The sequence below is a fragment of the Citrus clementina genome, unplaced genomic scaffold, assembly GCF_000493195.1.
Source record: "Citrus clementina cultivar Clemenules unplaced genomic scaffold, Citrus_clementina_v1.0 scaffold_3, whole genome shotgun sequence".
NCBI lineage: Eukaryota > Viridiplantae > Streptophyta > Magnoliopsida > Sapindales > Rutaceae > Citrus > Citrus x clementina.
This window is the reverse complement of record NW_006262339.1, coordinates 34,851,578-34,865,905: the sequence shown is the minus strand read 5'-3', so window position 1 is coordinate 34,865,905 and position 14,328 is coordinate 34,851,578. Positions and strand designations below refer to the sequence as shown.

At 34.2% G+C, this 14,328-nt stretch overlaps 2 protein-coding genes across 3 annotated transcripts in view; one reads left to right on the top strand and one right to left on the bottom strand.

The window, feature by feature from the left end:
• LOC112099908 (protein FAR1-RELATED SEQUENCE 9-like) overlaps window positions 1–3,441 on the bottom strand; it is a 20,652-nt gene extending 17,211 nt beyond the window's left edge. The window contains exon 1 of the mRNA XM_024187436.1: window positions 1,495–3,441. Within this exon, the coding sequence (XP_024043204.1) occupies window positions 1,495–3,441 (1,947 nt within the window). The remainder of the gene's footprint in view (window positions 1–1,494) is intronic.
• Window positions 3,442–6,415: 2,974 nt separating this feature from the next.
• LOC18047886 (serine/threonine-protein phosphatase PP1) lies at window positions 6,416–14,067 on the top strand. Of its 2 annotated transcripts, XR_002906518.1 has the most exons (5): window positions 6,416–6,976; window positions 11,958–12,517; window positions 12,906–13,172; window positions 13,621–13,709; window positions 13,905–14,067. XR_002906518.1 is itself a non-coding variant. In XM_024188860.1 (4 exons), exons 1-4 carry the CDS (start codon window positions 6,802–6,804, stop codon window positions 13,639–13,641), a joined length of 1,023 nt encoding a protein of 340 aa, XP_024044628.1. In that variant the 5' UTR covers window positions 6,416–6,801; the 3' UTR covers window positions 13,642–14,067. The 2 variants fall into 2 exon arrangements, 1 of the variants encoding a protein (XP_024044628.1); XM_024188860.1 differs by having other exon boundaries at window positions 13,621–14,067.
• The last annotated feature ends 261 nt before the right edge of the window (window positions 14,068–14,328 follow it).

Genomic DNA, 14,328 nt, shown 5'->3' with positions numbered 1-14,328 from the left:
TTGTATCTGTGTTGTATCACACACACACACACACACACACAAACACAGACACAAACACACACACACACAGAGGCACACACACAGACACACAAGTAGACACAGACACATACACACACAGAGGCACACACACACACACACATACACACACAGACACACACACACACAGAGGCACACACACACACACACACATACACACACACACACATATACACACACACAGACACACAGACACACACACACACACAGACACACACACACACACACAAACACAGACACAAACACACGCACACACAGAGGCACACACAGAGACACAAACACACACACACAGACACACACACATACACACACAGACACACACACACAGAGGCACACACACACACACACACAGAGATTATTAAATGTAATTGTATCTTTTTTTGGGCAGTTCTATGGCTTCACAAACAATGTCATCCAACACAAGCGAGAATCGAAGCTCATTGCAAATGTGTAATGGATGTGGTGATCAGATGGAGATCTTAACGTCACGCACAAAAAGAAATCCAAATCGTAAATTTTGGACTTGTAGAAGATGTAACAACTTTCAGTGGGCAGAAGATCATAAACCTAGCGAAGGGAAGATAAACTTGTTAGCGGATGAGGTTAGGAAGCTGGCCTTGGAGATCGAGTGTTTGTCCGTAAAATGTCAATTATTGCATAAAGAACTTGAACACATGCGAGAACGTGAAGTGCAGAGGCGATTGTTGGACGACGAACTTCGAAAGAGAGAGGCACCACGAAGTGATTTTATTAAATTAATCGTGATTGTTGTTTTATGTTTTCTATTTAAGTATTGTTTTTAACATTAAATTCACGATATGTAATAACATTTTAATGTTAAATATAAGTTTCAAATTGTTTGAATTAATTTAAAGTATTATGAATTTAGAATTTGACCCCAATAATACTTCTCAAATTTATAATATGGCCCAACTCATTTCAATATGTTCCAAATAGATCCAAATTTAACTTACAAAGTGTAACAATAAAATGTCGAAATACACATACACATACACCAAGTTAATACATAAAACATAAGCTAACTTTAACTTCAATTAACTTCGATCATGTGCTTGGTTCGTTGCTTGAAAACTCCCCTCGATTAGCCTCCTCCAAATTTTGTTGTGGAAAATATTGTAAGTTTACGTGATGGACTCCGCCATAATTCATCCAGGATTGATAGTAAGGGGGGAAAAATGCATGTTCGAAGGGTGCTTGTTATGCTAGCTGTTACACAACCAACAAAAAAATTAAATGTAAATTATCAAACATATGACAATGAATGGAAACAACAAATTAAAAAAATTATTACCAGTGCCATATGGCTCTCTTGTGTTGGGACTGTAGTAGCCACCTGAGAAGAAAATTCATGTATCTCCGAGTCCTAGAAATGTGGTTAACACACATTTAAAATATATATTTTAAATTAATGTAAAATGAATGTATTAACGTAATTACCTCCACAGTTGTGCTAGTCGAAGCATTATTCGATTTCTGTTTTGGCCTCTTAAATTGCTTTTGCTTTCTTTGAGTAGGTGGACGACCTTTACGCCGAGTTACTACTGGATCTTGTATGTTTTCGGTATAACTTCTTGATCCACCATAGCTGCATGTATCGTCACCGTCACTTCGAACATTCAGAGATACATCCTTCATTGCTTTCTCAATCCAACCCATAATATTTTTATGGCTTTCTTCATTTTTTGAAGCTACCTCAGCAACATCATAAAAAGCAGTGCACTCCTCTCTATACCGCTGATGTTCAATGCTTGAATTTCGTGCATCATAACTGACTTTGACTTTACTGTAGAATCTCCGTACATCTTTCCTCCATCTTCGTAGGATATACTTTTCAGGCAGTAATTGTATACGGTTACGTGACAACACTGCGATGGCGTGTCTGCAAAGAATGCCCTTATATTCAAACATTTTACACACACAATGAATTTCACCCTCATTTTTGGCAAAAAAGACTTTCAAAGTTTTTTCTCTACTTTGTTCATCGTTTTCAATAACTTCATATTCTGATCCCCCACAACTGAAAACCTCACAATATATCTTATTCGCCAACTCTTGCTGAAATTCTTGAAACTTGGAAATAGTGTACACTGCTTCAACTTGCTTCTCCATTGCAAAACTGGTACGACATGGCATCCGTTGGCTAAAACACCTAGCATCCGCTTGCCATTCTTTCTCAATTTTACTTTCCATTGCTTTTTCATATTTCTCCACAAATTGTTTCAAAGTTGTTTTCGAGTTAACATACCCATCAAAGAAAGCATTCATACTTTCACTACGCTGAGTGGTTGACATTCCAGCCCAAAAAGAATTTTTCACGAAACATGGAACCCAACAATTTCTTTCCTCATATAATCCATTTAACCACTGATTATTAATAAGATCATATTTGTCTAACATGCCATGCCAAGCTTCCTCGAATTCAACAGGAGTATATGAATCATAAACAACGGAATGTAATGAAACTCTAATGGCATGATATTGAACGTACCTTCCCAACTTCTCAGGCACCTTTTTCAGTATATGCCATAAACACCATCGGTGCCTAGTGTTTGGAAAAACAATCTCAATCGCATTTTTCATCGCTTTGTCTTGATCTGTAATGATTCCAAGGGGAGGAGAGCCAGACATGCATGATAGCCATGTGTCAAATAACCACGTAAATGTCTCCTTGTCCTCATGCGAAATCAACCCACATCCTAACAAAATTGATTGACCATGATGATTAACTCCTACAAAAGGAGCAAATGGCATGTCATATTTGTTTGTAAGGTATGTGGTATCAAATGTGACTACATCTCCAAAGTCTTTATAAGTTGCCCTACTCCTTGGATCTGCCCAAAATATATTTTTCAACCGGCCCTCATCATCTAGGTCAAGACTAAAGAAAAACCCATCATTTTCTGTTTGCATTTTCTTAAAATATCTCTGAATTGCAACAGCATCCCCTTCTCCGAGCCTTAATCGCCGCACCTTGTCAATATGATTTCTAGCATCTTTTTCTAAGAATGAGACTTTTTCAAAGCCACCAGCCTCGACAACAACGGACTTAAAACTTTGAGCCATTCTAATTCCAACTTCGTCGTTTATCTCAAGTTGCTTTTTAACAAATGGACTAATGGTACGGTTGCATCGATAATACCTACTCTTGCTCGGACTCACGGCATGGTTATGTTCAAGAATCATATTTCCAATTACCCATTTTCCGGTAACCAAATCCAAACGTCCTCCAAGTTTAGCATTGTATCCAATTTTTTGGTTTGGTTGAAGCCGCAAAACATTAGTGTCTTTGGCTTTTGACTTGCCGTTTCGCCCACAAGTAACCCCCTGTAAATCCTCCAATTCTTCAACTTCATCAACCTCCTCCACTTGCTCCAAATTATCCATTAACTGCTACAAATTTAAACAATGCAGTATATTATTATTTATTTATTGCAAATTCATTAAACAATTCAAGATTGTTGTAAAAGCATCGCAATTGGAAACTGAAATTATCAAATAACGGCAAGCCGCAAACATTAGCTAATAGAAGTCCGTAGTCATGATTCAAATTTAAACAATTCAAGCCTATTGTAAAAGCATGCAATTGGAAATTGAAATTGTCAAATAACGGCAAGCCGCGAACTAGCTAATACAAGTCCATAGGCATCCCTTTTGGTTACACATACACGGTTCTTTTGAGCAAAATTCACTGACTAGAGGGCATGTTATCGACTGTTCTTTTGAGCAAAATTTCATGACTTACCATAAAAGAAATTCGAATAGAAATTTTGTATTCGTAATCGAAACTGAAATTATTATATTCAAATATCTTCGTAATCGAAAATGTTACAGAAAATCCAAAAGAAAATTTAATACAAACTTGACAACAAAAATGAGAGCTTCAACAGGTGCTGAAAAATCCGTACCTTAGCTTGTGCAAATGCCGAAACTTAGTCTTATGTCAGAAAGTATTAATAGCTGCTGAAAAATCGAGGAGGAAGAGCTTAAACAACTGCTGAAAAATCGAAGAGGAAGATCTTAAACAGTTGTTCGTTCCTCACTTAACAATGGTGACTGAAAAATCGAATATGAAGACCTGTTTTCGTTGCTGAAACTTTGATCTGTTCGTTCGTTGCTGAAACTTTGATTTCGTTGCTGAAACCTTGATCTGTTCGTTCCTCACTTCCTCTGCCCTCCTCTTCATTTAGTTTGTTTTGTTTTTACAAGCCAAAACGACGACGCTTCATGCAACCAAAAAGAAAAAAAAATAGGCCAAAACGACGCCGTTTTACTAATTCGGGGTTTGACCCGGGGAATATAGCATTTTCCAAAAAAAAATTAAGCGTCAAAGGATAAACTGTGAGTTTCTTGAGATTGATCGATTGTAAATAAAGAAAAATGGTGCATTTATTTTTGGATTGGAGGATTGAAATGGAGGAATAGTAATGATTTTATTATTTACTTGCTTAGTTTGTGTTTAGGATAGGAATGAAATTTGTGGGATCTATTAATTTTGGGAATGAGGAGCAAGAATGAAGTTGGAATTTCCATTCTTGAATTAATCACTTTGTCCTTCTTTATTTTTTTTTATTATTTTGACTTTGCCCTTATCACAAAATTAAATAATAATAATCAATATTATAATACCATAATTATGATGACAATTATCATAAATAATTACGCTACTACTAATATTAGTAACAATAATAATAATATTACTATAATAGTAATAATAATTTTTTATTTTATTATAATAATAATAGTGTTAATAATAGTAAGAAGATATATAGTAATTATTATCATTATTATCAATTTGATTATTATTCTTCTAATAGTAATAATAATAATTTTTGTTTATAATAATAATTACTATTACTATTATTACTATTACTACTACCATTATTAATTATTATTATTAATACTATTACTATTATTACTTAGTATTATTTTCATTTATATTATAATAATAGTCATAGTAGTAGTAGTACTAATACTAATATCGCTAATAATAATAATAATAATAATCATAATAGTTAAGGACACTTTTGAAGTTAGTAACAATTTATTTCGATTACAATATAAAAGTAAACACATTAATCAGAATACAGTTTATTCTAATTTCGATTTATACAGTTCAAAATAAATAACTTATTTTCAATTTCATTCTTTATTCTAATTCCAACCATTCCAATTCCGATCTTTCCCATTCTCGCGAAGTAAACATACCATAAGTGATTATGGTATGTTTATTTATTTATTTCGTTGTGAGGCTAGGCAAGGCAACCTGCCCTAATGTAGCTCTAAAAAATAAAAAGTATCGGTCGCAAAGTCTAGTACCAAGCCTCCATAGTACAGAGATTGAATGCACATGAACTAATAAACTAGACAAAAAACAAAAGATTTGAAAAAGATAAGACTGTTGTAGATAAGAATTAGAACAAAGCTTCAAAGTAAAACATGGCACAAGAGCATATATATGGCATTTTGTTGAATTTTCAATATGTAAAAGTAAAACATAATTAATCATTTATTGCCCTCACTCTAGGGCAACATTTGATGTACATATGATCGTTTCATCTCAAGATAGATGATGTATCTTTTAAGGATCCTCCTAAGTTACATGAATGTAACTTAGTATTAGCCATTTTCTAAATGTCCTAAGTTTTTATTGAAGATAGTCCAAAATCCTTAAAGAGTCAAGTTATTGCATTTTCTTTATGATAAGAAGTTATTGAAATTTAAAACAAAGCGACAAAGCTCCTTAGCAAACAAATCAATTAAGTGATGCAAACGGTTTACAAATCAAAAAAAAAGAAGATAAAATATCATTGTACTTTGTTTATGAAAAATCTATAAAGTTATTGAGTGTGGGGATAATCCACAAGCTCCCCCATGCCCACTCCTGACCTTAGTTGGTCCACAAGACATCACTGCTTTTTCTCCAAAAGGTGCCCATGAGCCATGACCACCAACCTACCCCCTCAAGCTTTCATGTCTAATGAACATTCAAAATGTTTAGGGAGGGATCTTTTCCAATTCACAAACCAATCATTCACATCAAAAGAAGCTTTACATAAAGAAGGTATCCATAAATCACTGTTAAACTATAAATAATGTTTAAATTGGATAATTATGACATAATTCTTCAATAACTTGATGTATTCTTCAGTGCATATACTCACAAAGAAAAAAGAAGCAAATGATATTTTGATTAAAAAAATTTAACAAAAATACTAAGAAAAAAAATTAAATCCGATTTTATTTTAATTCTGTCAACACTCTTGTCAGCGTTTAGTATTTTTAATCTTTTTCTTAAAAAAGTATTTTTTTTTAATATTATTATTGTTTACTTGAGTTTTTCCATAATGTAAGAGAGTAGAGTAGTAAACCAATTTTTGCTTTCATTTTTAATTTCTTAATTTTTTCTCTTTCATCCGAAAAGGAATTTTCAACTTCATCACACCATTATTTCCCCTTGAAAGCAAAAACGCGAATCTCTCAAACTCTCTTCCACCGCCATCTCTCCAAAACGACACCATTTCTTAAACAAAACGGCAGCGCACCACCATTGACAAACCCCCAAACAGCGACCAAATTCAATCCATGTTATTCACTCACTCACCGCCTTCTTCTTTGTCTTCTTCTTCTTCTTCTTCTTCCTTTAAATCAGTCGATCACCAGCAGTACGACCGTTGACTTTTTTCACGGGGTCAAAATCTGTAGAATCTGAAGGCTCGAAAAGGGGAAGCGAGGACAGATTAACAAATGGAGCAAGCTGTTCTTGATGATATAATCAAACGGTTATTAGAGGTCCGGGGCCGACCCGGAAAGCAAGTTCAGTTATCAGAATCGGAGATCCGGCAGCTGTGTGTTGAGTCCAGAGAGATTTTCTTGAAACAGCCTAATTTGTTGGAGCTTGAAGCTCCCATCAAGATTTGTGGTAACTTAACTTTGTTTATTTATTTTTTTGGGGATTTTTAATGAGATACCCACTTTTTGTTTTGAGTTTTGTGTGAATGAATTATATTTTTTTGGTATTTTTTAATTTATTTTTTATTATTTTTTTACTGGGTATAGTTTTATTGCTTCATTTGGAGTTGTTTTAGTCCGCAAGCTGATTCTTTTTTTTTTAATGAATACCTTAGGGTTTTTGTAATTATTTTTTATTTTGATTTTTTAGAGTAATTTTGTTTTAGTGAGTGATTTTGTGTATTCTTAGTGAAAAATGGTGATGCAGTAGTTTGGTTTTTGCCCTTTGATTCTTTGTTATTTTGTTTTGTTTTGTAAATGATTTGATTGTTTAACACTGATTATGCTTAGTTTTGTGAGTGAATGTTTGGCCTTCCTTGGGATCGTCCATGTATTGTGTGTGATTTGATTGACTTAATTGTTCCTAATTTTGGTTTAGGGAACAGAGTAACGTGCTTGCTTGTTTTGGGTAGTTTTTGCCCGGTTTCATAGTGGTTACATGGGATAATTTTAATGACATTTGTTGGTAATCTATGAGATTTCCGATTTCCGATCTTGTCCCTTCTTTTTTATAAATTCGTGTTCCAAGGAACTTAGTGTGTTCTATTTCCAATTCTTTTGGTTTCATTGTCGATATATTGCTTACTTTGAGGATTGAACTCTCTGCATGCCAGTCCTTTGTGCGTGTCTGTGTGTTTCTCTCTCTCTGAACTCGCCAAGACATGTTTGCATACTGATTAAAGATATCGCTTTTGGGGGTAGGGGGTTGTCAAATTTTAGATTATCAGAGTACTTGATGAAATGGGGTTGGTTTTGGATGATCTATTGGTTCTTTTAGTGTTGATGTGAACCCAATTGGTGTTGACGGGGAGGTTTGGCTACTTAATGTGGAACGTTATTAGCTGATTTATCTGCAATTAATGATTGAGTTTTACTGGTGCTTTTGTAATTTATTGGTTTTAATTCTGTGAACTTCTCTTCCATTTAAGGAAGTTGCGATGATTGCAATTAAGCATCTTAGTGGAGGATGCTTTGTATTTACTCCGTGAGTTTATGTTTCTTAATGTATGAATTATGTGTTATTGCCTACATTAACTCACGTCATTTTGTGTGTTTTATATAATTAATACTACAAATTTACTATTAAAGTTGGTAAATGAAAAGAACTTGTCTATATAGCGGTTGATGTCACATTTATTTTTCAATGCACTGTATTGATGGCTTTGGGCTGCTTAGATCGGGCGTTGCGTATGTTTTTTAATTTGATTAAATGTGTGGTCTTATAGAGGCTGTTCTATAGCTTTCGGTAGCAGCAATATTCTTTCCTTGAACCAATTGGATCAATTTGCATTTATAAGCCAACACACCCCAGCCAATTCTACCTACCACCCCTTCTCCACCCTCCCCACACCCGCCAACCCTCCTCCCACCCCCCAAAAATAATGTCTTTCTCCTGTCTCAGGTTTTCCCTTTTTGCTATTTTCTTTCCCTTTTTCCCCCCTCTTTGGGTGCCAGGGGAATCCACATGGGGATTGATGCATATATGGTAAGTGAAAATGTTGTTGGTTGTTATGCTTGTGAAAATTTTAAAAATCAGAATTTATGATGTGCAACCTTTATGGGATGTCTGAAGAATGTTGAGGATTATGTCATTTTGAGCTGTTTATCAGGTAGTTTGAGGTTAGATTTGTTTTTTGGAGTATTAGCTTGGAATCTATGAGTGCTTGCCTAACTAGATTGAATGAAGAGTCATAGTTTCTGCAACATGAGGGCATTTCTGTCTTTAGGTTGAGCATAGAGTTCTTTAGGACATCTTTTGGAGTATTAGCTTGGAATCTATGACCGGTTGCGTAACTGCATTGATTGTAGTGTCATAGTTTCTGCAACACAAGGGCATTTCTGTCTTTAGGTTGAGCACAGAGTTCTTTAGGACATCTGAGAAGCTGTTTGTATGCTTTCGTGAAATTTAGTTTGTCTTTTATGTTTCTTCTGGGGAGTTTCCTTCTTTTGATTTGTTTCTTAATGTCACTAAGAACAGTCAAGAATCTATTTGTTTAAAGTTGATATGTTGAGTTTATTGTTGAGGGTTTGAATGCCTCAGTGTTTTCTATTTTTCTATTTATTCTTCTCTTGGTGTGTGATACTTCAATAGCCTTTTTTTTTAAAAAAAAAAAATTCCCAAAAATATATCTAAATTTGGATGGAAATCATAATACAGCTGATTCTTGATGTCTAAATGACATTGTTGTATTTCTTTTTTACATATCTGATTATAGGTATTAAGTTGTTTTGTTTTTGGAGAGAAGAAACATCCCAACACTGGCTCTTTGACACCGACACCTTTATTAAGTATTTTACATGTTTCTACTCATATTTTATGGAAACTTTGATGTTGTAGACATAATAATTCATAAATAGAAAACAGAAAAGTTTAAAGTAAAATTATACTTATAATGATATTGTTCGTATTTATGACATATAGATTATTAACGTTTTCTTTGCTCAATCCTGTTGGTCAATATTTCAAGAATCAACCATTATCCAATGCCTTCCTCGCTCATGTGAAGGGGTTCAGATTAGGAGTATTCATCTAGATAGACGAAATCGTTGCCTTTTTTAAGGTTTTTTTTTGTTTCAAATGTTACTACATTGTTCTAAAATATGTAAAAATGAATAAAAGAAACAAAAGTAGAATAACAATTAATACATTTAATAAATGCAATATAACAATTGTACTTATATTGTCATCTGATTAGCTCTCAACCATATGGATCTTTTAGTGATCTTTTGGGGGTTCTTTTTTTGTGGACTCCTTTTTGACATTTCGTAATTATTGTTCTTATTAATACTAATTTCTCTGTTTCCTATAAAAAATAAATAAATAATGAAGGATAGGTTTTTATATGGTAAGGAATGAATAAATATTATAAGCATTTATTGGAAATAAAACTATGCAGCTTATTTAGTTGTTTTCCTATTTAGTGATAAATTAAAATTTTGGCTTAATTATATTCGGATATATAAACACCAAGTTTTCAGTGTTAAGATGGAAAACCAACGTCTTTAAAATTTATGAATTGTTAATACTGAATCTTTTTTCAGTTTCAGTTAAAAAACAAAAAGGCCCTTCTTTTTTCTATCTTCAAATTTTGTGTGATAGAAGTATACTGTTGGGCCTTTCTTATCAACTTTAGCTTTTGGGATTATTGTTGGTTTAACTTTAGAATTATTTGACCCAGAGATTTTATGTTCCATTGAATAATAACACTCAATACACTGGATTTAGTTCATGTTTATTAAATTTGGATATTTACGTGAGACGGTACAAGTATTGGGCATTAGTGGTCTCTCAACATTATGATCGAAAACCAGCCCTCACTACCAATTTGTATTTTAAGTCCAATATTCAATCCTTGATCACTATCAAACTTCCACAATCATTTCTTCTTCATATTCTTATAAATCAGCCTCAAACTCTAAAGAAAAACCTAAGCCATTCTCTGTAAGGGGTAAGCGTCTGTTCTTGTTTGGATGAAGGTGCCAAGTTTTATTTTGCTCTTTAACGTTAACAAGTCAATTCCCCATGATGTGTTAGGTGATTTGTTTGTTTCATGCTGTTTTTTTCCTCGTCTTTTTTTTCTTTTATCTACTGTTCCTTTATGAATTTGCCTCTGGGCATTTTGTGCAGTTGCTTACTATGAAATACAATGGGTTTATGCTATATTTTGTAAAATTAACTATGTAATTCAATCTCCAAATTAGTTAATCTTCTTAGTTGGCTTTGTCTTTGACTGTTTTTTATATCAATTAATTTGTTTCGTTGTGTACGGGTTAATTTCTATTGTTGGAGCCATGAGTCTGCTGAACACATTTTTCCTAGCAGAGGTTCGGGATATGGACTTGCCCAATTTTCATCTGTTTTGTTTCTAGGTTATTATGTAAAAATTTTATAATGGTTTGCTTTGCTTTGGGTTATTATGTAAAAACTTTGTAGTGGTTTGCCTTAAATGTTTCTGTTATTATGTCTTTGGTCTTATCCTGAGATACGCTATATTCTTATTCCTCAATTTTTACCCCTGGATTGTTTAATGAGTTTCTAATTTTGGATGTATACTAATAAATCTCCATTTATCTTTCTTAATCCATAGGATTTTTATTTTTTATCTTTTTATTCTTCTTAAGTTGAGTTGTGTGTAGATCTGTAGGAAAATCCACTCAAATTCAATTCTTAGCAGATAAATAGTCTTCACAATAATTAGCTTGCACTAAGAGAGCTATGTATTGTTTGTGCCCCATTCTTTGTTAGTCTCTTTGAATGTATAGGTTTGCCTGAAGTTGCTGAATGTCCTCAATGTTGCAATTAAGTTTTCGTTACTACATTATGCAACTAATGGTTGAAGTTTGGAGTTAAAAAAAAAGGCCAAGTTACTTCATGATACTTAGATTAGGTCGTAGAGAATATCTACATAAGTGTGATCAATAGATTTGTTGTGTGCACTATTTTTTATGATAGCTGATGTATTTCAGTCGAAAGAGAAAAAAAAAGGTGTTGTTATCTGCTGTCCAGCACATTGTTACTCACTTCAGAAGATGTATGATTGGTCAACTTTGCTGTATGCAATATTTGTGTGGAAGTTGACGTGTCCTTTACTTAAAAAAATAATTGAAATAGAAGAATATGATGTTTTAATTTGTACTGCTCCATATTGACTACATTTCAAACGTGGGTCTGCCGTGTTTGAGTTGAAACATACTTGTAAGGAGTTAATTGACTCCACTGATCAGAATTCAGTTTAAACCCGTTAGATTCAGTTCATGATAATTTATTTACCTTGTACGTCAATGGCACTCATTCTTGTGGCCAGTGGCTTAGTTTTGGCATTATTGAAAACATTTTGAATAAAGATTTGTGATCATCCATCCTGATAATGATATCTGTTTATGAAATGCAGGAGACATTCATGGTCAATATTCTGATCTTTTGAGGCTTTTTGAGTATGGTGGGTTACCTCCTAAAGCCAACTACTTATTTTTAGGGGATTATGTGGATCGAGGCAAGCAAAGTCTGGAGACAATATGCCTCCTACTTGCATATAAAATAAAATATCCTGAAAATTTTTTCCTCTTGAGAGGAAACCATGAATGTGCTTCCATAAACCGTATATATGGGTTTTATGACGAGTGCAAGAGAAGATTTAATGTTAGGCTATGGAAGACATTCACAGATTGTTTTAACTGTCTACCAGTGGCGGCTCTAATTGATGAGAAGATTCTCTGCATGCATGGGGGCCTTTCTCCTGACCTACATAGTTTGGATCAAATTAGAAGTTTACAACGCCCAACTGATGTACCAGACACAGGGTTGCTCTGTGATCTTCTCTGGTCTGATCCCAGTAAAGATATTCAAGGCTGGGGGATGAATGATAGGGGAGTTTCATTTACTTTTGGTGCTGACAAAGTGACAGACTTTCTGCAGAAGCATGATCTGGATCTCGTTTGTCGTGCTCACCAGGTTTACTTGTCATAGCTGTTCCTTTTAGTTCCCACAGTACTAGGGTTCATATCCTCTTCAGGACCAGTCTTAGGGCTGTGGAAGCATACCATGGGCCATGAAATTTCAGTGAGGAGCATTTAAAATTTTTGTGAGACTATAGCTATACTACGCCTATCACTCTATTGTTATTTTGGCATTCTATGAGTGTTGTACCACTGGGGCTTGCTCCCTTTAAATGTCTAAGCTCCTCCACTGTGTAACTGTGGCTTTGGATCTGGTTGCTTCTGGCACTGGTTGGTCCATTCTGTGCAGTGCTTTGGGTTACTGTAGAGGATATGATTCCTTTTTATTTTAGTGCATACCTCCTTAATTGTTTGTTTTACATTTTATAATTTATTATTTGCAGGTCGTAGAGGATGGATATGAGTTCTTTGCCAACCGACAGCTTGTTACTATTTTTTCAGCACCTAATTATTGCGGGGAGTTTGATAATGCTGGTGCAATGATGTCTGTTGATGAGACACTAATGTGCTCTTTCCAAATATTAAAGCCCTCAGACAAGAAGTCGAAGTTCGGTTTTGGGAGCACAACTACTGCAAAGCCTTCCAACGGTGGCAATGTCTTTGGAAGCACAACTACAGCCAAGCCTGGAAACACACCTGCAGGAGTCAAGGTAGAAAAAGACTTCTCCTTTCTGACACATGAATTCATTACCAATGATGGAAGATTCTTGTGTGTTGACTCAAATTTTTCCATTAGCATATAGTTTCATTTTGAGATTAATAAGTTGTGCAGGTTTTGTATATCCAGTCTTGATCTCAAAGCATTAATTAACCAAGAAATTTCTTGTTGTTCTTAAAATGCGGAACTTTTATTCGCTTTTTATTTTTCCCATTTCCCTAGTGTTATTTTGTACTCCTGATTATATTGGTTAGCATATGTAGTTTTTTACAACTCGAAGCCAACATGCATCGGCTTTATATTGGTTTCATCTTATGTTTCTGGACAATGTCTTGTAAAGTCTGATAAGAGCATCACAGTCAGGCATTCTTGCAATTATTGTCAGCATATATTCATGTATTACATCTTTAGCTAACCTCGATAATTTTCTGGCTATGCAGTCTTTCCTTGGTAAGGTATGACAAATTGGTTTGCTGGATAGAGGCCAACTTCCAGTGGGTTAATGCACATGCGGGGGACTGCAATTAAAGTAATATTCTCAGGTCTTTTTGATTTTTCTATAATATTTTGAATTGTATAAAATTGCGACAGCAAGAGAAAAGAAGTCATTAGAAACTAAGCATAAAAATTATTTCTTCGACGTAAAGTTGGTTTGAAGATAGAAGGTGGTCAATTCATGTTCTTCTTTGAACATGTGTGTTACGCCTAATATTATTTCCCGCAGACTCTCTGTTCAGGTACACAGCAAAATGGATGTGGAGAACTCTTACTATGTTTCGTTCTCAATGACCTATCACGAATTATGATGATTTTTGCGGAAGCGCTTTGGTCTATTTCTAAAATTTTCGAATGAAATAGATGAAAGCGCTTTTGGGGTTACAAGGGCACTTGGATTGTTTTGTGAATTATTGTTTGATAGGTATATTTTTTTAAAAGCAGTATCGTAGAGCTTTTTGCCTGAAAGCACTTTCCAACACAGTAAAGAACATCTCAACTCTTTTTTTTTTTTTTTTTTTTTTTTTGTCCTGAGGCTTAAACACACTTATGTGAAGAAATATGCAAGTTTTGAATGTCTTCTGCATTGGAATCAATTTATTGCCAACGCTTGGTTTGCTTAACATTTTTTTGTTTTTTCAAATATCGGGTTG

Excerpts from the sequence above, each read along its gene's own strand:
- LOC18047886 (XM_024188860.1), top strand. The coding sequence starts at position 6,802 with ATGGAGCAAGCTGTTCTTGATGATATAATCAAACGGTTATTAGAGGTC. Across the intron at positions 12,518-12,905 it reads TCGTTTGTCGTGCTCACCAG|GTCGTAGAGGATGGATATGA; the intron begins GTTTACTTGTCA and ends TATTATTTGCAG. Across the intron at positions 13,173-13,620 it reads ACACACCTGCAGGAGTCAAG|TCTTTCCTTGGTAAGGTATG; the intron begins GTAGAAAAAGAC and ends CTGGCTATGCAG.